This window comes from Thalia democratica, chromosome 2 (assembly GCF_965202585.1).
Source record: "Thalia democratica chromosome 2, ktThaDemo2.hap1.1, whole genome shotgun sequence".
NCBI classification, from domain to species: domain Eukaryota; kingdom Metazoa; phylum Chordata; class Thaliacea; order Salpida; family Salpidae; genus Thalia; species Thalia democratica.
This window is the reverse complement of record NC_139166.1, coordinates 26733263-26760153: the sequence shown is the minus strand read 5'-3', so window position 1 is coordinate 26760153 and position 26891 is coordinate 26733263. Positions and strand designations below refer to the sequence as shown.

Sequence of the window (26891 nt, the reverse complement as noted above, 5' to 3'; positions counted from 1 at the left end):
GCTAAACTTGAGCTTGTATCATGGCAAAAAAAAAAAGTCCAGGCTTCTACTCTGCAGACTTTTGCAGGTGGTTTTGTAAATTATGTAATATTGTCTAATACCATTATTATTACATAATGTCTTGTACCAATAGTCTCTTATATTTAATATATACAAAGTATACATCTAACTTTTATAAATAAAAAGGCTGGTTTTTATTGCTTATTCAGTATAAGTATTAGTAATTTTTGATGATGTTTTTTTCAACTTTTCAATTTTTTTGTTAGTATCTACAACAGGTATCTCTTGAATTTCAATGTTATTTCATTGTAACCAGTTTTGTAACTTGTTTAGCTCAAAATGTCTAGCTTTTTCCTTCTCCTAACCTCTTCTTTTTACTGATATTGACAACTTTTATCTCTTTCTTCATCAACTTATTTCGATTCTTTACATCTTCAAGTTCCTGACCCATAAAAATGAGAGAATGCTTCAAATTGTTGTTGACCTCTACTTGACTTGCTAGCTTTTCATGCAATCCTTTGAATTCACTATGAAGCAAATGGAGCTTAAAAGTTGAAGTCTTCTCCAACCTCTCAATCATCTTACAAAGTGAAACAGTTCACTTTTTCAGCCATTTTAATTTAATTAATTAACTTATAAATAACCTAGTTCAATTAGAACTTTCTTAAAATTTTATTATTCTTTGGACTATTAGTTGAGTTTTATATATAAATATAACATGTAAAGTTTTTTTTCACAAAATTTCTTTGTTTTTAATCTGGTTTTACTAAACAAGATATATCAGTTTAATTATTAATTAAACTTTCTTCTTATATTTAAAATTAGAAATGTTTTATCTAACTGTTTCTTCAAAAAAAAAAGAATGGCATGTGACCTGATGTTGTAGGGGTCTAAATTAAGGTCTTTAAAACTCTCTGAGTTGAATGTTGCAAGATTAAAATCTATGGCCAACACATATACATCAAAATCTTATCAGTTGTGGTGTTATTTTCTTTTTCGTCATTTTTGCTATAAATATAGTTAAATAAAATCAGTACTAACAATAATAAAGTGAAAAATACAAGTTCAATATCGTATTCAGGTTCTAAATAATATATAGTTGAAGGCATATCTTGTTTTTTCGAAATGGTTATAAAAACTGAACTATTTTAGAAGTTATATAATAAATAGTACAATAAAATATGTCAATTGAAGATGAAGAAGTTGCTGCATTGAATGTCAGACCCACACCTAGAAGCAGAAATCTCAGATCACGGGCCAGCTCCAAACTTAAATGGAACAATGTTTCCATAGCTGATAGTGACAGACCGTAAGTGTTTATCATTCTATACATATCTTTTCTCAGTTAAAATGTAGAATTTTTGTGAAAATTAAAAGTATTTTATGTACATAATAAGTTACAGTCTTCATTAGAGTATTTAGCTACTAAATTTTTAAAGTTTGACAAGTTTTTGTCACTATCTATTAATACCAATTTTAATTAATTCTTATTATAATAGTTATAAGCTTTGAAAGTTGTTTTTTAATTACATAAAAATTTTAGTCAAATTGTTGAAGTATCAATGAATTTTAAACAAGTTTAGAGTTATTTTTACTACAAACCAAAAAAAAATGTTTGCTTCATTTTTAGCAGATGTTTAGATTAAAATTCATATACTATCCATAGATAGTGTTCTTCCTAAAATAAATATAGTAGATATCTTGACTACAATTACAGAACTACTTCTGAAAATAATTAAATTTGGATTTAAAACTTCTCAACACTTAAAAAATTGTACAATATTGAGTTTATGTACTTAATCAAAGTCTTTAACTAAAAACTTTAATAATTGATCATAAGCTTGAATAAATATTTATATTTTTCAGCACCTAATTTATATTTTAGATACATATTTAAAAAAGTTTGGTTTTAATAAAATTTTTTGTTTAAAACTCTAAAAAAAAAAAGAAAACTGTACGAATATAGTTATATAAAATTTGAACAGTTCTGTTAAAATTAGCTATAGTTTATTGAAAAATACTTTAAAACCAAAATGTATATTTTTGTTCAGCAACTTTAAATTATCATTAACTAAATATTCTTTCACTCTTGTTTAAAGTCAGTAGTCAAGTTACAGTTATCTATATTATAGTAAATATTATATAATGATATAGTAGTATTTTAATAGCCTAACTACTGGTAAGTAGTTCAATAATTTTCTTTGAAAATAAATAAGTGACTAAAATTAATTTTAAACCAAACAAAAAACTATCATTGTTATCATTGTTAATGTAAAAAGTGTATTGATCTTGTAAGTAGAATAAGTGTTTTATAGTCAACTAATTATTATAAATTTTTAATTATATTTTTTATCAGTTCTGTTTCTAAATTAAAACAGAGCACAGATTTACATAAAACTAAAAATTAAAATTTATGCAGCAAATCAGCCAGTTTGAAAGTGCAGGACTATGAGCCTGCATTCGCACTTAGAAAGATTGCGTTGCTTTATGAGAAAAAGTTAAATGAAGATGTGGCGCATGTGATCAGAGAAATATCTCTGGGAACCCTGAGGAAGATATATTTGCAGTTTCCTATTGACATGTTTATTGAAGGAATTCCCCACACTTTGTCCATTGTCAGCGTTTTGTACTCAAGATTATTGTCAAGTGTCAGTGATTTTTTCTTTAATAAAATTGTATTAAGATTTAAGTTTTATAAATTAAAAATGTATATATAGTGTTTAATGACAACTGTGTTAATAAATTTTAAGCTTATATTTTTATATGAAGTGTGTAACCAGTTATTATTTCAAAGACTAAAAAATACAATTCTTAATATAATAGTTTTAAGTCAAGTATATATATAAAACATAATTTGTTGTTTTGGCTAAATTTGTAATTAATAAATTTTAGGCACAGTTGAATGGCTACAAAGTAGATTTACCTTATAAAAGTTTACTTATGAAGCTGGTTAAGCTTCAGGCAAGAAATCTTGACAAAAGTTTACCAAAAGTAAAATATTGGGAAAAGCACAATGCTCAATGTGACAGTCTATTGCAGGTTGAGTTTGTTTATATAGTAGTTTATTATTTTAAACAATACCACTTGATTTGAAAATATTCTTATTAATACAAATTGCAGGTTATAGGAAGAACACAGGGAACATTTTGTTTAAAGATGCTGAGAAATAGAAAAAGAAGATTGGAAGCTGCACTCGAAAATTTTACAGAACATCAGATGATAAGTGTTGAAACATCACTTATTGACAGGTTGAGTTTTATTTAAATTTTTCTCATCTGTACAATGTTATGAATTATTTTTTATGAGCTTAAATTGATAAGTTTTCTATTTATCCGTTGCATTTTAGCAACATAATTTTTGCAAGGTTGTTGAATTATAGTAGTTTTAGATAAACAGTAGTATAACAATTTTTATCTGATTTATAGAACATGTCTATTTTTTAAGTAATTTTACTGATCTTTTTACATAAAAGTATGAATTATTAAATAAATTGTACAATTGAAAATTCAAATATTTAAGGCATTGTAAATTTAGCAAACATTTTTTTTAAGTTGAGAAAATTTAGCCAGCATGTTGAAGTTTTCATGATTTTTCTAAAACTAAGCTAAAGTTATTTTTACCAAAAACCAAAATATTTAAACTTTAATTGCCTAAGTTTTTTTTAAGTGGAAAGCATTCTTAAAAATTTATGTGATTTCATTAAAGTATCCTCGAATTGTGGTAACTTTTTTTTATTAGTTTAGTTTCTATTTTGAACTGATGTAAGTCATTTTTGGTTTGTAAGTTTAAAAGTTGCCCATATAAAACTTGGACGTTTATAACTACATGATTTTAATACCTACCAATTTTGATAGGGTATAATGTTTTTAGTTTTTATACAAGTAGCCTAAAATCCAAACCATTAAACTCTGTCTTTAAAACTTGTTTTTTCTAAAACCTTTAAATTATTATTGTTACTTACTCCAAAACTTTACTTGAAACTTAAATATTTACCCAATTACTACCAACCTTTAGTCATGCGCTCATTGTTTTTAAATCTTATTTAAAAATTTTTAATTTAGAAACAATTGTAATATTTTAAAATGAGTATATGTTTAAATAAAAAATTACAAACACTTAAGTTAAAAGTTCTAAGAGTTTTAAAAATGACAGGCTGTTTTTATTTCATCTAGACTATTTTTCTTCGTCAAGAATATCTCATTCAATTTTAAGATGCTACATAAAATATTTTATTACTAAACATTAACTTTAGACTTGCTAATTAAATTAAAGTCTTTAAATTTAAAAGTAACTAAAATTTATGCCTGTAAACTGATATAGGCATAGAGGAGGTCCAACATTTTTTTTTCAAAAACTAACTTCGGCATTGATTTAAAATCTTAAGAGTATAAACTTTATGATGCTTTTTGTAGAAAAAAAATACATTTTATAACCAGTTTTGTAAAAAAATCCGACACAACTGTGTGAAAAAAAATTTATAATTGATTTTCTCAGAATTTTAAAAAGTATATTCCCTCCTTCATTTTAAAAGTATTTTACTTCAAATTTTCAGGAAATATTCTTTTTAATTTAAAAATAACTTGTAGTAATAGAATTTATAAAAAGAGATCAAGATTTTTTTTTGATAAGTTGTTATTTAAATTTTTTCAATAAAAATTAAGAATCTGTTTCAGTCAAATTATTCAAAATTTATTAAGGATAATCTGGAATAAAATTTTAAAACAATTGCTCTAGAACTAAATGAGAAGATAAATATTTAGCGAATCAGTTTATTTCGTCTTTTTAGTTTGCGCCTTCTATAAAGAACCTATTGAACCTATTTTCCCCTCTAATTTTGATCGCTTATATCTTAAAAGTTACTTTGAATTTTTTTAATCATTTAAAAACAACTGGTAGCCTTAGTTTTTTATGTAAAAAAACAGGACTAATTAAAAAAGAATAATTTACCCTCATAAGCTCTTAACAAGTAAATTGTATACAAACTTTATTTGAATAACTTTGAAATTGTGTATTTAGAAATTGAATATAAATTAGCACAAAAATAACATGGGCTGTGGAAAACACTCTGTTATACTTATATAACAAAAAAAATAATTGTATCTAAGCAGTTTAGTTTTAAAATTTGCTTTTTTGATTTAAGTTGTTTAAATTTTGATGAAAATAAGCAAAATAGCTTAAGTCTCACATTTTAAGTATCTAAAATGTGAAAACATTAGGATCTGAACTAAAACTGTTTTATAATTTATAAAAAGTATTTTTAAAGATGTAGTAACTTGAAATCATTTGTTAGCTACAACTATAGTATTGTATATCAATAAACTAGTTTTTGCAACTAAATACCAAAGTGTATAATTTCTGTTATAGTGGTTTTACAATGAAGCTTTTTCAATTCCGTATTTTGAAGATAAAAAAAATTTAATTCATGCGCAATAAAACTTTTTACTATGACTGTAAATAGTTCTTTGTAACTTTATAAAATCAAACAAGGATAAATTTTGAACAAAAATTCTAATACAAACAGTGAAATAGTAGACAACCAGCTTCTACCACTTCCAATTGCGTTCAGAGTGGAACTTGATAGGATGATGAATAATTGTAAAATTTCTATGAACAAGTTGAACAGGGACAACAGAAGAAAATCGTCTAGTTTGTTATTTTATAAACATTAACTCTAACGGTGTACTGACAGTTCCCACCCACGATCATTTCCCACCTGATTAAATCCCATCCGCGCACAATTCCCACTTAAAACTTTTTTTTTTTTATTCCTTTATTTCTTAATACTTTTGTTTTATTTATACTTGTTATTTATATTTTTTATCACTGTTACCCCTAACCCTTGGTCGGTGAGCAGTTTTTGGATTTGACCAGGTGGGAAATGATCGCGGTTTGGAAATGAGCGGTTCCCAATTCTAACTACTGTACTTAAAAATATAGAGTTAAAGTTATTATGATATGTTAAAGTCCGAAAAAATTTGGTATTGTAAACAATTTGGTGTTTAATTTCCTTTCTTTTGTTTAAGAGAGAATTTAAAAAAGTTGTTTAATCTAAATAATAAGTTTTGGTAAATTTTTAGCTTAAATTAAAAAATACATTTTTACAATGTCTAAACAGGGTTGTCAAAAAACATGGAATTCTGAAAGTACGTGGAATATGACAATCTAGGCAATATTTACCTGGAAAAACCTGGAATTTTAAACATTTTACATGTAAAATAATGATTTTTTTTACGATATCTATCATATTCAATAATTTTTTAGTACAAAAAATTTAATATACTATAAAACATATTTTAATTAGCATTTTACAGCGTTTTTTAATATTTGTTTCATAAAATTTGTTACCTTAAATATTAGTTTATACTAAAAATGGACAGAGAAACTTGTACTTTCAAAAAACCTGGATAGTTAAACAAAGAACTTTTGGCAACCCTACTAATAGTATTTAGTATAATATAAATTTTCAAGGAATACTTTAATTAGTTAGTAAATAAGTATGTTTTTGGTTTAATTTGACATTTTTGAAATGAAACTATAACTATTAAAAGTTAAACTGGTCAAAGCATTTTTTTTCATAAAACTTAGGCTATAATAATATAATACAGTTTATAATATAATATATACTTATAAAATATTTTAAAAATAGTGTATTAGCTACTTTTATTTAAAAACAAGTATAATCAAAAACATATATTTTAAACTTTGCTATACACACGTATGGAGGATACATTTTTTGGGAAAAAAAAGTTAATAATAATTTTTATTTCTACTTTATTTTAAACACAGAGCCCTTAATTTGAAGGAAGTAGTCGGTAAATATTTTAAGTATGTTCAGGGTTGCCAAAAAACCTGGAAAAACCTGGCATTTGAGTAATTTTGAACAAAAATCACTAAAAACCCTAGAAAAACCTGGAATATAAACAGTTTTTACATTTTAAGTAATAAAACTTTAATTTGACACAAAAAATCTGCCATATAAATAAATAAAAAATTGTCATGATCAATTTTTTTTTTATTTAAAAGCACATTTAAAGTAGCTTTACAGTATATTTTCAATGTTTTTATACTACTTAACACAGTTTTAAATCTTAAACATAGCTTTAAACTTAAAAAGACCAAGAAATGGGTACTTTTAAAAACCTAAAATAAATTTTTCAAAAAAATTTTGGCAATATGTTTGCATATTAGAATTAAAACAAAAATATTTTTTTATATTCCCAAAATACCGTTTTAAATAACTGTTAGTTATTCGTAAATATATTATTCGTAAATATAATATACAATGCTTTTAAGAAACGAAACTCAATTTTTAAAAACTAACTAAATTAAAGAAAAATTGCGGTTAAATATTAAAAAATAATACGCTAGATTCACAAAAAGTATTATTTTTACTTTTTATATCAAGTTTATAAATTCTTATTATAACAGTTTTGTATATCACAATTTAGTATATACTTTTTTATACAAAATGATACAATTAGCCAATTAATTTAGCCAACAACAAAAAAAGAATGTCGTCTTCAACAGCAGCTAAGATGAACATACTAGGAAATATTGACAAGAAAACATCATTAAACAATAATCTTCGAATGGACAGTTTTAATCATCAGCGTTTACTCAATTTTACGACAAAAGATGTTGAGGTATTTTTGTTATGCTTAGTTAAGGTACTTTAGGATTTTTGAAATTACCTTTTTTAAGTATTTTTGATATATTTAAAAAGCTTCTGTTTAATTATAATTTCAATAAAATTCAGATAAAACATTTTGCTAAAGTATTACTAAAATATTGTAAAATTCAATGAAACAGGATCGTTTATACAAGAACAAAGAGCTATTGAACGTCGTTGAACCCACAATGCACTACGCGCAGCTTCCGAAGCTTGTCGACATATTGCAAGTATGACTAGCATTTTATTATATGTTTGAGTTTGTGTTAAAAAAATTGTTTAGTTATGACTTTTTTAGTAGGAAATTAAAAAATTTCCAGGAACGAATAAACAAAGACAAGGAAATTTTGTCAACTTTCTACGATTTACGAAATGATGTGATATCCGTTTCAAGCGAGGCTAGATTGTTGCCACAATTGAAGAATTACGAAGAAGCCTACTCAATTATCATTAGCACATTAAAGGTAAGTTTTGTAATGTATATAATGTAATGTAAGGTATGTTGAATCAGTAAAATTGTTTTAAGTAGGGTATAATGTGTTCATAAAGTTCAACAAAAAGTTTTATTACATCTTTCAGTTTAGTCTACATTCATAAGTTTTAAGGAATAAAAAAGACAAAAGTTATAAAAACGATTCAAACAAACAATAATCTATTTTATCACTTATTTTTTTGTTTTAAGTTTTTTTTATGGAAAATAATTTAAAAAAATTCTACCAAAAACCATTTTTGTTCTGAAATATTTACGTAAAAAAGCATATACTTAATGTTGTATAACACTATAAACTTAAAAAAAATATTTTATAAAAATAAATGTTGTTGGAAAAATTAAAACTAAGTATTTGTGTCAATAAAAAGCTTTGGATTGATCAAAGTTAACTTATTTTGTTTTGATGGCTGCAAAACCACAAGTTTTTTTTATTAAAGTAAAATGTGTAAAATGTTATTACTTTTCTACTTACCTTGTTCTTTGCTTAAATAAGTTTTTGATAGTATAGTGTTATATAAATTAGCCCAGACAGTTTCCGAATAAAATACAAGTAACTGTTTATTTTACATTTTATAACTTTTGATGCTCTCATGAGATATTTCTGCCACAACAAACCTATACTACAAGACATTGAAATTTTGTTTACTTAATAAACACAAAAGTAATATTGTTGAGTACTTAAATATACTTGATATATTGTGATTTTTATGGTCATAAAATGTTTTTGTACTGTTTTCACTATTTCTTAAATACACAGTTTGTTTGAACTCACTTTGACAGAGGAATTATAAAACTCTGTACTGATTGTTTGTATTTTGTTTGTACAGCAATACTACTGCTCAAGTATTAAGTATATCTTATTTGTTTTTTTGTTTCAGTCCCTAGATTTTTGAACAATAGTTTAAGTCTCTTATAATTTTTATTTGCATAGTAGTTTTCTTTTATAACATTTGATGTTTACTTTCTCTAAACTTTAAAAAGTTTTAATTGTTATTTCTTCAAGTTCGTAAAAATGTTATAATCACTAACTTGTTAAACTATCTTTTTATGTTTTATTTGTATCCAAATTATTCTAAGTTTTATATAGATTATCTTTCTTTATATTTTGTACCTTTCTATAGTGTAGGCTATAAAAGGCGATGAATTAGTACATATAAAAAAGAAATAGTAAATGCACATTTATAAGAAAGTACAACTAAATAGTTTTTTCTAGAAGCACTGTTTAAAAGACATAACGCATTTGTACAAAATTAATAAAAGTAAATTTATAGTCTGTTGGGGGGAGGCGTATGGAAATAAAAATTATTAATATTATAAATGAAAAAAAAAAAAAGAATCCTTAGTATTTAGATGAAATAAAATTTTAAATTTTTTTTTTTTTTTTAATTTTATTGAATTTTCTGATATTTATTGTGTTATTGTGATATAAAAGTTAAGTTTTATAGTTTCAAGCGAAAGTGTACCACCTTCCTACACAATACCACATCCTGTAGTAATTTGTTCCACATAGTCTTTGCTAAATCAATTAAAAAAATGTTTTCTTTTTGTATATATTCTGTTCTGCCTTCTAATAACTTTTGATAAAAACAGAATTATGCACCAGATGATTCAACAGAAAGTTTGTCAACAAATGATTCAAATTCCAGGATAAATGGTTCAGCAAATGGTTCCAATTCATATGGTAAATTTTCTAACAACTCAAGCAACATTATGGATTTCCAAAGTAACAACGGTATTTATATATATATATATATATATATATTAAAGGTTTTATACAAAGTTCTGATCGATAGTGCTCGACAAATTAAATTGGAGCTTAATATTTATTTAATTATATAAAAACTATAATTCAAACAGCTGTTTCACACACGAAATGTAAAATTTCATAAAAATAGCTTAAAACATTTTTCCAAAATAACCTTTTTAAACTTTCCTAAAAAGCATAGAATAACATTTACAGCGTGTATCAAATTCAACTAATCGTACAATAAACTGTACCATTACTACGTCATAATTATTATAAAAAGTTCTAAAATCGAAATTTCTGTTCACTATTATAATAAACTGTATTCACTGAGGATCACATGAAATTTTACATTTCGTGTGTGAAACAGCTGTTTGAATTATAGTTTTTATATAATTAAATAAATATATATATATATATATATATATATATATATATATAGTATGCATGTGAACTTGAAACTGTTTTTATTAAACATTTTTTAAACAAACCTAAACGTTAAAAATTATTTAAAATTAATTTACTGCTTAATATAGAAAAAAAAGGTAGATAAACGTTAAAATTACTTACCATTTTAAGATTAATAGCTGATTATAACAAATATTTATTTATAAAGTACACTTGTTTTCAAATTTTGATTGTGGTTGATTTTTAACATTCTAAATTTACTTACCTATGCTACATGACGCCTGCTTTTATTTTCCAATACTCTTCAATGCGTTTCTGTTTTATTATTAATTTACAAAAACTAATTTGTATGCTAAGGGAATAGGCATGTTGTTTTCAAGTCGGTCTTACTTTATATGTTTTACTTTAATTGTAATTTTTTTTTTATTAGGTAGTAAATTAAAAAGGATTTTTGAGAGACTAGGGTTTGAACTTTTAAATGTTAACTTTTTGTTTTAGAAAGCGAAAATTGAAAGCTGTTTAATAATTATTATACCATTTTTTTGAGTCTTTAGGCTAACTTGTTATATTTTAAAATTCATCCTTTATAAAGTATTTTAGTTTATAGAATTATTATGTCGATGTTATTGACCGTGTAATTCCTTGATTAAATACTTGTCAATATTAAAATCTTTATGACTTGTTGTAAAAAGAGTTTCGACGAAAATTCCATAACTGAAGCAATACAGAGTAGCTATAATTTCAGTGACTTATTAATATAAATTATGTTTGTACTAATACAATAACTTTCAATAACTCAAGTTCAGGCTTGTTTGGTTTATAAATTTATGGTATAAAGTGGTTGCTGTTATTGTTGTAACAAGTAAACGTGCTTACAGTAAAATAAAAACGATTATTTTGTTTGTAAACTATTCATTTTGTGATACAAAATCAAGATTATAATCTGATCTAAAATGATGAATCTATAAGTATTTATCTTGCATAAAATGAAATAATAACATAACATAAATATAAAGTAAGTTTTATTTTTTCGAGAAGGTTTAAAAGTTTAATAGATAAACTTATAAAACCTGGCTATATTATACTTTAAATTGTTTAAAAGTTGAGTAATAACTGTTTTTTTTTGTTATAATAAAATACCTTACGATTTTAAAAACATTTTTATTCGCTTTGAAAAGCTTCGTTTTGTACGGTACACTTTTAGTGCAACAAATTATTTCAAGTTGAGGTTTAATTTAATATGAAACACATTTTGCAAGTCAACAATAACTTCGTCGTTGTTTTTATCAATCACCACTTTCATTTTGATTTGAAACAACGTTCACCAGTGAGTGTGTTTAAGCTGTGCTTCTTTGTTGTTTGCGATACACCCTTCATTGTGCGGTTGTTATAAAAGCTATGAGTTGTTATAGATTGTCCTGTTTTGCTATTGTTGCAGTGATTTACACAAAGTTTACTTTTATTTTTCTCTTCATGTTTAATGACTTTTTTAGTTGAAAACTAATTACTGGAGGGATTTTTTAAGCTGTGTTTTTTCTTAAGTTTTATTTCTAAGTTCTTTTCTGTAATCTCCGGTGCGTTGAGAGTTATAGAAAAATTCACTTTACTATAAGATAATCACAAATACTTAGCTAATTTTCTACTAATTGTCTTTAATTACCTCAGAAAATTTTTCAACTGCCACTGTTTTTAAAAACTTGAGCTTGGGCTTTAAGCACTTGAAAGTTCAAGCCCACTCTGAAGTGCAAAAGACACAAAAATGCTGCCATTTCAGCTTGTTAAAGCCCCTTACTGTAATATGTTTTTTGTAAGAGCCCAATGTTTAACTTTTTAATCCTTGTACGTAGTTTCTTTTGTTGCACATTTCTTTCGTCGACTACAATAAACATATTTGGTAAAACAAGCGTTATGTTTAGTTAGCTTGCCTATGTTTAATCATGTCTTATGACTTTTTGATAAAACTTTATTGTTTTATTTTGTTTGATGTTTAAATTGTACAAAATTAAATTTATCATATTTTAAAGTCGTAATAATTCTAATGTGACTAAGTAAATACTAGATTTTAGTGCTTTTTGTTGAGCTATAATCTAAAACTTTTTAAGTTTATAGCAATTAAGTACAGTATACTACCGCTTAAGTACGCACTTTTTTTGGTACGCATCACGCCTTAAGTACGCACTTATCCAGAAAGACAAAGTAAAGGATGTTATACTAGAACTTCAAGAAATTCCAGTTTTTTTGCCTAAATTTTCAATCATCAAGTTTTTCCAGATTATTTTATGTTTCCAGGTAGAATGGCCAACCTGCTGAGTTAGCCTGATACTTTCACAACTTTTAAACTAGGGTGAGTAATCCTGAGTAGGCCAAGTAGCCTGAGATTGAGACAGTCCTGTTATTAAATGTTAACAAACTAAATACTTATGTAGTGGTTGCAGAAAAGTAAAAAGAATAATGATATTTGAGCTGTAATGCTATAAAATAAATAAATCTAGATGACAAAGTTAAAAAAACCTACATATACAAAATAGTTAAGTCATAATTTAATTTAAATGTACATACATTGATGTTTTGAAAATGTTTGGTAAACACAAAGTAGTTTGGTACTTTCCCTCTAACAAAACAAAATGTAGCTTAATATTTTTTTTTAAATCATTGACTGACATTGACTTTCTATATTAAATGTATGTATTAATTATGTAGAAGCTTTTTATAGAAAAAATAAATCATTTTAAAATCTATTAAAAAAATTTGCAAATTAGAATTATGTTTTAAATTTTATTTAAAATAAATGACTTGTTTATTTGGCTTAATTATTTGGTGGCTAGTTGTAAGAAAGAAAACAAACAACTAAATTTCATATTATACTATATCGTCAAAAAGTACGCACTACCCGTGCAAAGTACGCACTTATTGGTCGGGTTCAATTTGCGTACTTAAGCGGTAGTGTACTGTATACGTTTATCAATATAGCTCAAAAAAAAGTTTTAGATAATAAATAAAAAGTTGTTTTATGTTTTTTTTTTAATTAAGTTGATCAACTTCATAAAAAGTGTTTAATTCAATAAACAACCGATAAAATTTAAATTAAAAACTCTTTTTAAATCAGCCAATTCTTATGAAGGAATTTAAAGCATTTTAATTTTTGATGGCAACTTCAACTTACACTTGATAAGAATACTTGAAAATACAAATGACAAATTTCCTATTGTTGTATTCGGAAGTTTTTATTGCTTATCCGAAAAATTTTACACCTTGGTATCTATTTTTTGGAAATATTTTTGTCATTGTGTGGATTAAACTTTTAATCTTACTCATGTTTTTTGTTTAGTATTTAAAGATTTTAAAGAAGTATTTGAGGTTTTACCTTAGAATTATATGTATTTTCACTTAGTTTGAGGTATACCATTAACTAAATGTCATTATTAAAAGAAGTTTCTTTACTTTTACAATTATTGAAATTATTTAATGTTTTTTCTATTATAAATCTAAAGGTTTTTCATGAATTGATAGATTATTTTTAAGTTTTTGATCAAAAACAATTGAAAAGTATTTTTTAAACTATTGCAAAGTACTTAGTAGTATTTAATTTTAACATATTAATATTTTTAAGAATTATAGTTTCTTTTGTAAAATATAAAAAAGTATTAATTTATTAGATATTAACATATCAAATAAAGAGCGAATAAAACTTTGTTAGGGCCTCGGGGAGTTCACCTTGTTTTTTTACTGTTTTATATAATCTTATAGAATTTCACCTTAGCTATCAGACACTTTTTACTGTATAACAGAATTCAAAGTAATTTTTGAGATATATGCAATCAAAATGTATTATATTTATAGGTTCGTTATGGAAGGCGCTCACTTAAAAAACGATAAAGACTGTTTTTAACTAAAAATAATCTTATTTTCATTTACTAACCAATTTTTTTTTTTAATTTTTACGGTAAATTCATTGCTAGTATTGAAATCTTAAGTGTAAAAGTTTTTTAATTAAAATATAAAAAAATAGAAAACTACATTTTGTAAAATTTTAGTTTGTATTTATCAATAGTTTTGAAATGCTAACTGTTGATATATTTAGTTATTTAGGGATGTTTTCTGAAGATTTTAGCTTGCTAGCTCGGATAATAAAAAAAGTAAAAAGTTAAAAAAGCGCAAAAAACCTTATAACCATAATAAATTTGTGCAATAGATTTACTTGTGCAATATATGAAACATTAAGAAGTTATTAAAACTAATTTATCTTCTTTCAAAGGATCTTCTCTGGAAGTAAAGGATGTTGAAAAAACTACAAATGGAAATTCTGAAGTGGCGTCTACCAATGCTTCATCTGGTTATTTTACATTATTACACAGTCGTTCTAATTTTTTTTTTTGAAAGTTTTAGTACAGTAAAGTTTTTTTAAATTTACTATCAAATACTAAAAAAATATTTTAATACCTTTAAATGAATAAGTTTTTGGTACTATTAGTTATATACCGGAAGTTTTTGATGAGTATTTGGTAAAATAATTTTACATTCTTTGGTTTTTACTTAGTTATGTTATGTTATCCCTTTTTCGTTGAAAATTGTATAAAGTTTAAGATTGTTTAAGTAAACTATAAACTATTGTTTTATTTTTACCAAGATAAGTTAGTTTACTTTTACAATGTTGTAGTTTATATAAAATACAGAATCAATGAATGTTTTTGATTTTAACCTATAAAAGGGTTTTTTTTTTATTTAATCATTTATACTTGTTATCTAAAACAACCACCTATAAATGTTTCCACATGGTCTAGAAAAATCAAATTCAATTCAGACTCGTCGAAAATGCAAAAAGTCAGCTCACCACCTAGGGGCCTGCTCGAAGCTCGCATAAGAGAGGAGCTGGACAAGAAGAACGAACTGTTGAACGCCGAATGCGTCAGCCTGCGTCATCAACTTGAGGAGGCGAATAAAGTGATTGAGAAAACGCGAACAAAGGAAGTTCTGCTCATGAATAGGTGGTGTTTGTGTTCCGAGCTATTTTTATCTTCGTCCGTGTGTTTTTGTTTATGTTGTTTGGAATTTGGAAATAATTTTTAATTCTTACTGGTATCAAAAGACTTTAAAATTGTCTAGTTTTCAAAAATTAAGGCCAAGTTTCTAAGCCAGATTTTTTTTCATTTAATTTATCTGTAGTAAATATAACTATTGAGATTTAATAATAATTATAAAAACCTAGAACAGAATTTCACTATCTTATTTTCAAAAAGTTCAAAAATATTTGCCTACCCCCTTTATTAGTAAATCAATCATCTACTTTTTCTCCAATTTACTAGTTGTTGTCTCATGCTAGCCAAACTTGCTTGAAGGGTAAGTTTTAAAACATTTGGCAACAAAATTAGCTGATTTGTAACTTCATCAACAGACTTCCCCAAATAGCCAGCAGAAGCTCCACTCCTCGCAAGCAAATTGACCAATCACAAGCGGCGCAGCTTGCCGCCAAATTTGCCAGTTTGTACAGCCGTACATGCATGGAGGCGCTGGACACGCTTGAGCAGACGTGGGAAGACGGCCAATCAGAATCGGTGGTCAAGTCAAAAGTTCTGTTCGCCATCATCGTGGTCAGTTTGAGCTAACACTTCAATTTTATTTAGATTAGATGTCAGACTTTCACTTCTGGTATGACATTAAGTGTACCTTGAACATTTTTTTAACTTTCAGTTTTTTTTTGTATTCGCCACTAAGAAATAGGTTTTGAAGGGAAAATTTTTATGCCGTTTAGTTGTATAGTATAGATCAGGGTTTCCCAAATTTTTTTTCTAATGGCCCCCTTCGAGTAAATTTAAAAGGCCATGGCCCCCCTACAATATGGCTTCACAAAATTATATTGTGCACATTTTTTATTCGTTTAAAAACGAATAGGTGCATTCTAATAAGCTCAGCGTAATACCACTGTTACTAAAAGACTCTATTTTTTTGAATTTTTAAGGTGACTCATTCAAATTCTTAATTCGCTTCTAACGCTGACATTACATCTGGTTGTAATAAATAATTTTCATAGTAACAAAAATGTTGTTTAAATAAAAGCCACTCTATCACAATAAAAGCTTGGAATAAATACAATTTATTAATTTGAAATGTCTTTGTAAATGTTAGTTGCAACAAATTAAATAATTTAATTCGTACCTTATATATCAAATTTAGAAAATGAAACGTTAATCAAAAACATTTTGATATTTTTAATGGTTGTAACATAAAAATTGCAAAGAAATTAATATTCTGTGGAATGAAAAAAAAGAACTCAAAAATACTTAGTTCAATGTACTAGTATTTGAAAAAACCTTTCGGTAATCGCGTTGTACACTACTTGGATACAGTTTAACGTCTTGTCCACGACAATGAAATTATTAGTTTATTTAACAAACATAAAACATAATCGAGTTAAAAAATTATATGACACTTTTCTCTGGATAGGCAAACTGCTTGTTAGGGTGTTGATTGCTGGATTGTCTAGTTACGTTGCTGTAGACTAGTTGACGTGGCTAGTTGGCTTGCTAAAGACTGTTGAATTTGTACTTAGTTTATAAATCTAGCTATTTTAAATACCTAATTAAGATATCTTAACAAGAAAAAAACTGTTCTTAGTTAAGTGAGGGTTGCCACTCTTGAAAATAAAGTAAAATCATCACGACTGATTAAAAACTGACCTGGTCATTATTTGAAAAAAAAAACTAACAGCCAAAATTTGAAAAAGAAATGCTTAAAAGTATAAAAATAAGAAAAAATGTGACAAATAAGAAAATTTAAAATAAAACTTTCAAGTTCAAACCAGCTTGAGTTAATTTTTAATTTCAAAACATTTGAGGTGGTCTGATTGTGTGGCAACTATACTAGTTAAATAAAAGCTGAACTAAAACTGTAAAAAACAATTCTATTTAAATTCATAAGTAAACATTCTATGTGGTCTTATATATGAATAGTACTATAATTATATAAAATCAATATAAAAATTATTTTTAGAATAAGTCAAAAAACAATTAAAATCTGATTTAATTTGTACTTGAAAATAAATAATCAAAAAAAAAAACTTTTGACATTTCAACCAGTAAACTAAGTAATGTGTTATAAAATCAAAAAAAAATGTTTGCTTGATTAGAATACTTTAATCAATGTTATATATATAATGACAAATCTCTCTGTATATAATAACATTTTTATAATTTTTAGACAACTATGCTGTAACTTTTTTCTAACTTTTTTTAACCAGATTGAAATATTTTAAGCTAATAAAAAAAAAAGGAACTCATATAGTTAATTCTTTTTGTTCATAGGTATATTGGAAAAGCTTATTTTAAATACTATAAACATAACAATATCAAACTGCAAAATTATATGTTAAACTTTTTTCTAAATGTACACTAGAAACATCTATTTCGAATAAAACATTTACTAATTCTTGTATTAAAAAAAACTAACACTAAGTTTGGTCTGCTCCTACCATTCAATGTGAAGGATGAGCTTGATGACTACTGGCTAACTTCTCTATGTTTGGTTTTAATTCAGTTAGATACAACCTCAAGTCTCCTCCTTTGGATATGTCTAAGTTTGATCTTTTATTTAAGACATTTATAACTGAGCTAAAAGCTTTTTCAACTACATAGCTAGAAGGAAATGCAATGAATAAAAGACTTATTTCCTCCCAGATATCTGGATATTGTTGTCTAACTTTTTCTTGCAACCAAAAACTTTCATACCCAAATCGCAAAAACTTTACTTTAAGCTCAGGATCAGCAACTAGTTCGATGAACTTTTCTTGTAATTCAACTTTTACTTCATCAAGACTTGCTTCAAAGGGGCTTACTATCCAATTTGGAACATTTAATAGAAATATATCTTTAAATCTGTGAACTATATCAAGTTTTAGCTCTTTTAAGTGGGATGTATAAATTTCTACCTCATCTTTACTTAGCTGATATTTTAAGTTTTCTAAGCTTGAAAACTGGCAGAATTGATCTTTTTTAAAGTTTCTTTCAAACAGTTCCAGTTTGTTTGTAAAGCTGGTTAGACTAGCCTTGACTTTTATGATATTTAAATTTTTTCCTTGTAGGAGTTTGTTCAGAACATTATATTTTCCTTAGAGGTCAGACAAGTATGCTATGTCAATTTTTCTTTCTTGCAGTTTAATTGATAATTCACTATTTTTTGTAGAAAAAAATTCAATTACTGTATTAAAAACTGCTAAGAACCTTTCCAAGCAGTTTCCTTTTGATAACCATCGGACTTCAGTGTGTATGATTAAGATGTCAAACTCCTCCTCATTGACATTGCAAAGCTCTTTAAACAAACGAGTTTGCAAACCATGTCTTTTAATTTTGTTCACAGCTTTAATAACTAAATTCAATGAGGTGTGTAGATGATTACTTAATTTTTTAGCAACTAAATGTTGCCTATGGATTACACAATGAATTGTAAATAAATTAGGATTAACCTTTTTAAAAAACGTGATTAATCCAACATGCCTACCAACCATGGAGGGAGCACCATCTGTTGCACCTATGATGTTTTCTAAAGGTTTTTATTAGATTCAAAATAGTTTTTGATCTTATTAAAAACAAGTTGGCCTGTGCTGTGGGTTTCCATTAGCTGAGATATAGCTAATTCTTCATAGGTTTTGTCACCAACTACCATTCGTACACATAAAAGAAGTAGACACTTATTTCCAGGCAAAGTAGACTCGTCAACTTGTATGGAAAATAAGTTGGTACACATCAATGTAATTAGTTTTTTTTTCTACACATTCTCCCATTTCATCAATGCGTCGTTTAACTGTGTTGTTACTTAATGGGATTATGCGGAGAACATTGCTGATGTTTTTGATATGTAGAACTTTTTCAAGTACTGTTCTTATGGCTGGAATAAATGCTTTTTCCCCAATGGTGTGAGGTAACCCTTGTTTTGCAATTATTAAAGACAGGTAATATAAAGTTAATACACCGTCATCAATATTTTGTGTACACTTCTTTTGAACATACTTGTTATTTGGGTCTGGTTCTTTTTTTTTAACTATTTTCAAAAAATACTATAATTTAAAATTTATTTTAGCCATATCTTGAAAAGTTTTAAACAATTTTTTATGAAGAATAAAAAGAGCAATCCATGGGTAATTTATAAGTTTACAAGAACAACTTTACTTTTCCAAAAAATATTATAATTTGAAAATGGCATCTTAAATCTTTTTAAATAATTCAAAATAATAGTTCAGTCTATTATTCTATTTAAACTTATCCTAAATCAGTCTGAGTTAGAAAAAAACCCTGAGTTATCCTAAGCTGTCCTGAGTCATTCTTAGATTTTCAAAAGTTTCAAAATATCCTGATTTATTCTGAGTGTACCAAGTATTTAGCAACCCTGTATGTAAAATGTTAAGTGTAATGTAAAGTAAACTGAGAAGTAATTAAAAAACATTCGATTTCACCATATGACTTGTTTAAAAAAAATGTATATACTTATTTGACTAAACTTTAAAATATTGCTCAAATTTACTGTAAAGTAAAGAGATTAATTAAATAAAAAAAAGGTGAAAATAAACTCTTATATTTTTTACAAGGTTTCAGTGATAAAAAATTTAAACCTTTTCAAATATTATTAAGTTTTTTTTATTATATTATTTCATATATACTTAAAATAATTTGAAAATTTTTTTATTTATAACTGGTAAAAGATAAAATAGGTTATTAGCACTTTTATCATTACTAACAAGTATATACAAAGTTTATTGTAAAGATTTAAAAAATAGATGAAGATTAGTAAGAAAGAAAAATGTGAACACTTACAACTAAGGTCAATGGATTACTAAGGAGATAAACATTTTGGTAATGAACTTCACACCATTAATTATTTAAACAACTTTTGACTTTTTTTTAAGTCTTAATTATCTTAAGTTTAAATTGTACAAAAAATAAGCTCAAGGCAACATGTGTAAGAATAATAAATGGTTCATACTAACCAAAAAAAGAGTTAGTCAGAGTTTATTGGAAATATTTAATAAGAGTGGTAGTTAAGAATGGTACCCTACTACTTAATTTTTAAGGTAACTAAAAATTATTTTTTAAATGTGGTTTGGTTTAAAATAAAAGTTAAACCAACGTACACAACATTTATTTATAAAAATATAATAGTTTTATTATCAATATGCTAGAAAGTTACAATTTTATAACTTATAGGGGCAACCATAAAAAAAAACTTCTATATTAATTTAAGTAAGAATCTACATTTAAAAAAATAGTTGTTTACATTATTGAATTTTGAAAAGTTATGTTTTATGTTAGTTATTAAAAATTCTAAGAACTTACAATTTAAAATTTAATGAATAGTATACTTAAAGGTCAGTCTGATATGCATATTTACAGAATCGATACACTTTTTTAAAGCTTTATTGTTTTTTATACCCTTATCCCTATCCCACTTTACCCATACATATTAGAAATTAATCAAAGAATAAAGCTTTAATAAATAAAATAAAAAATAACATGAAAAACAACTTTTTTTTTTGCTGATTCATCATATTGTAAATTTAGAATAACTTTAAATACAACTAATTTTAATAAAATATTGTTTGCTAAAACATGAGTATAAATATATGAAAACATACTTGAAATACATTTGATGAGATTGCCTGGTTGGCATGTTGAATCAAGTAGGAGTTGCAGTTTTGATACACAAATAACTATCTCTCTATATAAGATAAGTTAATAATCTAATAATTCACATTACCTTATAAAATTGAACTGTTTTAAATTACTTAAAAACTGAGCAGCTGATGTTTAACTTTGTTTTAAGCAACATCTTTAGACTGTAAATTTCATAATTTAATTGGTTGAAACTGTAAAGTAAACATATACTGTTAATATAATTGGCAAAAGATTGAACTTTACATTGAGTTATCTGACCTAAGCACTAAAGCTATTTCTAGAATAAACTTACACAAAGTGGATTTTAAATCTAAACCCAGGGCTAAAAACTAAAATTCTAAAATTGCTGTTGCAAAAATTTACGTAATTTTCAAAGACGGCCAAAAATTGAAAAGGCTCCCTTATGGCCCCTTTTCTAGTCATGCCCCCCCTTTGGCCCCTTTACGGCTTATGGCCCCCTGACTTCCTCAAATGGCCCCCAAGGGGGCCACTTTGCCCACTTTGGGAAACCCTGGTATAGATAATCCGAAGCAAGCATAATAGTGGCAATCAAATTAAATTTTAGGTTGATAAGAGTTAAATTTTACATAAGAAAAATTACTTTCTATACCAGTGGCGACGCGTAATATTTTTGTTAGGGGTTGAGGAAAGTTTACTAGTATCTTTAAAGACTCTTAGTATTTAATTTTTAAAACTAATTTAGTGAAGTAAAAGTACTACAGTTACTACAAATCTTTTGTAAACATAATTATATTCAAAAGTTAATAAATTTTGTAATATTATAATTAGTCTTTTAATTTTTTAAGTGGATAATCTGCTCCAATATTCCATCCCATGGACGCTCCTCTTCTATACGAGTATTTTCTAAAACACATTGAAAATAACATAATACTTACTAGTGGAGTCATACTTGCCATAATTCATAGATTTTTATTCGCCCTAATGTATTTTTATTCGCCCATTCACACAAAACCGTACTGAGGTGCGTATAGGAGAATCAATATAAATGTTATTAAATCTGGCAATATAAATGTAAGGAGAAAAGTGAATGTGTAACTGATTAGTGGAAAGTTATTTGTATAAAAGCTTCTTATAACTCTACATTAGACATATAATACTTTTTGAAGTTTTTATAATCTTAACAGAGGAAAAAAACCGTTTTACACTTTTGTTTTGAAAGAAAACAAAGCACGATTTAAAGTGATATAAAACAATTATTTATTACACGTTAATGTAAAAAAATGAATAATTAGAAATTATAATAAGTTTTTATAATTGCTTTTATTGCCATAACCTAAAAAAAATAGAATAAATATTTTATATTAAATTAATATAAAAAAATTAAGTGCATATGACAGTTTAATACTTTTAATGGATAGATTAACCTTTAGATTTTTTTAAGCACCAAATTTTTAGTATAACTACTCATATAGAATATAAAACGTTTGTCTAGTCTAATTTCTAAAAATACTTCAATTGTGTTTAATGTTAAGTTTTTTTAATTAAGAGATAAATTGTTTCGGAAATGTATATTTGGTTTAGTTGAGTTTGTGTTATATCTTTAGATATTTTTATCATACTTATACTGAGACAAGTTCAATGGGTTAAGTCATGTTTATTATATTTCTTAAAGTATGTTTTTTGATTACCCATTTGTACTTCTTGCTGTTGTTTATGTGTTGGCTTATTATTTTGGTTGGAGAAAAAATGATACAATTTACTAGATTGAAAATAAACTCAATATAGAGGTCTAACAGTGACAATTTTATTTTTGAATATCTGTTTTAATGAATAGAATCTGATTTTAAAATTTCATAAAAAGAAATTAAACGAACAATTACTGAACTTTTACTAAAGGCAACATATAAAAATATATATATATACCTCCGTCTCTAAAGTTCTGTTTGTCTGTTAAAAAATATTTTTAAGAAACTAGTAATTAATTTTTTAGTAGTGTTTTATTTTTCAAAAGTATCTATTTTTATAGTTTAAGTTCATCAAGTGTTAACTGCCATTATGGCGCCTCTAAAAAGCTAGACTATAATTTTAAAGTTTTTTTTCCTAAAATATCTTTTAAAGCTTAGATAATCTACTTGTTTTGAAAGTATGTGCATACAATGATGTTGATTTTATAAACTAGTGTTTATTTTCAATTTTTAGAAGTTTTGTTGCAGTTAACCGTGCCAAATTGACTGCCTTTGTAAATAGTTATCTCAGAAGCCAGTAAAGTAATAACTTCTTAGATTCCAGCTTGGTTTGCAGAGAACATTTTATTTTGAATTTTCATTTGTGTTTTCAAAGCAGGGTTTCCCAAAGATCGCGATATCACTCTTTTTTCGGCAATTGTTTTTAATGCAGAACCTATTTTTCATACAAAATGAAAAATTTTCCGAAAGAGGAAATGTCGCCTCCTCACTTTTATTGCTACTCTTTTTCAGCAAATTATAGTGTATATTTTAAGTTATTTGTTTTTTTTTAACTAAACCTTTAGTACTAAATTTATCTGATTTACGTTTTTTATACCTCTTGTAAGTCTCTTTTAATTTTGCTGGATGTATGGACTTCATGGGGAATCGCTCAGTTACAACCCGTGATCAATTCCCACCCAATCAAATCCGAGAACCGCTTACCGATCATGGGTTAGGGATAACAGTTATAGTAAAAAAATAATAATAAAAAAACAAAAAAAGTTAAAAAATAGTAATAAATAGACAAAAAAAAAGGATGGAAATTGTAAGTATACCTTTTCATTGGAACCAGAAATTTGTTAGTTTAAACAAGGGTTTTCCAACTTCATTTTTAAAATCGCCCCTTAGCATAAATTAAAAAATTAAAAATCTTCTTTTACTAGATATCGCCCTTTACTAGTTAATTACACATTTACTTTTTCGTACCCTTACTACTTGTTGTCTGATAAACAAAATCTCCCTAGGGGACAGTATCGCTCACTTATCTGATTTAGACTCCAAATAAAAGTATTAAGTAAAAACAATAATATCACATTCTCGTTTGTAAAAAGCAGGCTCAATTGTATTTAAAACTCCACAAAATTTTCACCTAAACACCCGAAACTTGCACAGGTGAGCTTCAGGTCAGCAGCCGACGCACTGGACAGGTCGAGGTACGAACTCCGCAACTTGATCGGGGCTTCCACCTGCGACGACGAGCAAAGTGTGGTCCGCCTTGAGAAGCACTTCAACCAGTTTCTCGTTGAAAATGCGGACACTTACGATCTGACCAGTAACGTTGAAGTGAGCTTTCAACAAACTCACTCTTTAATTGTATTATTAATCAAAAACATTAATGTAATGGTCAGCAATTTTTTTTTTGTTTTGTGATATTTTTTTAGTTTATTTTTGAATTATTTTTTATTTGGAACTTCTTTTTATTTAAAAACTAGTTATAAACGTGCGACAATAAAATTTAGTGAAACATTTTTTAAATAAAAGTTTACTTCTATCCAAATATTTTTACTCTCTTCTAAGTTTAAATTCGACAAAACTTATTACACAGGGTTTAATTTTAATGTACTAAAACTTTTCAGCAACAAAATATTTTTGCAGTCAGTGTGCGACCAGATATGCGACGTTTTGTACGACCATCCCAGGTTGGCGTCCAGCGACAAGTTCCGGTCCTACGTCCAAGCTTGCGTGCGCTTGTCATGGAAACTGGCCGTCCACACCCCGGCACTGGGCATCGACTACGACTCCGAACTGTTCGACCCCATGCTCCATAAAAGGTGTAATAATTAAAAAAAATGTTTAATATTTAATTCAAACATTGAATAATTGTTTTCACATATTTACAAATCAAAGAAACAATCTGGTGCAATGATAAACAAATTGTAAGTTTTGAAATTTTCAAATGTAGTTATGATGTTTTTTTAAACAACTTTTAATTAAAATTTCAGGTTTCCAACTTCAGATCCGACTTCTGATAATGTCGTCTGCTTTTTGTGGCCCGCTTTGGTTTTCAAAGAAACTGGACAGTGTGTGTCCCACGGGCTGGTTATCACTGGCTGATATTTATGAATAGTATCAAATACATATGGTTGAAATAACCAGAAAAATTGTAATTAAATAGTGTACAGAGTTGCCACACACTCAGGGAAACTCAGGGTATTTTGAAAATATAGAAAATCTCAGGATAACTCAGGACAGTTTTGAATTAGAAATCTCAGTACAGAATTCTTTTTAGATCGATAATGAGATTCAATTGATCCAATTTTAATATTTTTTCATTTTGTTTAACCAATATATTCAAAAGCATGGTCTTTATTGATTTGGAAATTCTTTTTTTTAGCCTTGTGGCTAGTTCTTCACTATTCTTAGAAATAACATTGTAGACTTGTTATAAATCTGAAATTAAAATCTATCATTATTTATGTATATTCATGCAAGTGAGCACTTTATGTGGTGAGATTAAAATTAATCAATTGAAATGTCAAAAAAAAAATTCAAACTATTTTTTATTACATTTAGAGTTAACTAACATGGTCACATAAAATTGGTCACAAACTTTGTTTTTTTTAATCTCAATTGATTTAAACTTTTAATGTTCAATATTCGAAAACAGAAGCATACACATTACACATACAATATTCCTTTAAATCTTTAAGAAGAAAAATGAACATGATGTACAAGTAGTTTGCGCCAGAAGCATAATCAAAAGTTTTAAGGATTTGAAAGAATAACTCAGGATGACTCGGGGCAGTTTAAGTTCACTCAGGGTAGTTTTATTTTTTGTCTTAAAGAGTGGCAACCCTGAATGTAAAATAATAAACTTTAACTTGTTGGCAAGGCTATTAGTCTATATCGTCATCTTAGTTATGAGTAATAAACTAAGATTTTACTTTATACTTAAAAAGTTTTATGCCTATCAATTTGTTATACACTTTAAGAAGATTATTATTATAATAATCATTTTTAATTTAATAAGTTCCAAGTTCCAAAAAGTTTATTGATAGAATACATTTGCTTATTAAAAGTATTAGTTACTAATTAAATCAATGTTTAGTATTGTTACATAAGTTATTTATTTAAATCAAAAACAATAAATTACTTACATTAATAAAATACTTTTAGAAATATTTTTCAACTACTGAAATCTAATACAGAAACAAAACCTACTTTAGATACTGACTACTAGTTTTTAAATGTGCATATTAACCGATTTTTTCTGGAATGGATAATAAAAGCTAATTCATTCAGTAACTAAGTCAAAAAATTTTGTACCTGTTTTATTAGAGTTTATTTTACCTTTGATAAATTATTTTTATGTGTTTATATCCACTGTGCTAAAATATACCTAATCATGTATAATTTACTGTTATAATATATACAATTTTACTTGTGTCATTAAAACTGTGAAAAGTTTCATAATATTAAGAGTCTACTGTGCTTTATTTTCTTTGTTGAAAATTGTGATACGTATGTTTTGTAGATTTACTCAAATTTTATTCTTAATTTAAAGTTATAACATTTTTTAGTTTCATCTTCTAAATAGTTTCATTTTTACAAATACTTGTGGTAATAATCTACAACAATTGTCATAATTATGATATCACTCGTTTTTTAACTGTAAATAAACAAATTTGTTTTTTTATCGCATAAATGCTAACTCACTGAGTCATTAGTAAAACCCAGATTAAAATCGTATGTGTAACATTAAAACTGAAAAGTTTAAAAAGTACAAAAACTTATTTTTAAAACAATAAATAAAATTGTTTTAAACCAAAAATTGTATTATTACGATAATTTTATTAGTTTAATTATTATACATTAGTTAATACATGAATTTATTATTTCAAGAATTTATTTACAAACTAAGTTTCGGTCAAAGACCTCACCAGTGCTTAAATAAATCTTATTCAAACAGAATTTTATTTGAATAAGATTTATTCAAGCACTGACGAGATCTTTG

At 26.1% G+C, this 26891-nt stretch overlaps 1 protein-coding gene across 1 annotated transcript; it reads left to right on the top strand.

The window, feature by feature from the left end:
• Nucleotides 1-1160: 1160 nt before the first annotated feature.
• Nucleotides 1161-26271, top strand: LOC145849947 (uncharacterized). Its single transcript, XM_082955074.1, has 15 exons — nucleotides 1161-1309; nucleotides 2420-2648; nucleotides 2893-3039; nucleotides 3121-3248; nucleotides 5522-5646; nucleotides 7495-7643; nucleotides 7810-7899; nucleotides 7990-8133; nucleotides 9750-9891; nucleotides 14567-14644; nucleotides 15113-15296; nucleotides 15704-15899; nucleotides 24050-24220; nucleotides 24533-24708; nucleotides 24880-26271. Exons 1-15 carry the CDS (start codon nucleotides 1182-1184, stop codon nucleotides 24989-24991), a joined length of 2199 nt encoding a protein of 732 aa, XP_082811200.1. The 5' UTR covers nucleotides 1161-1181; the 3' UTR covers nucleotides 24992-26271.
• Nucleotides 26272-26891: the final 620 nt, after the last annotated feature.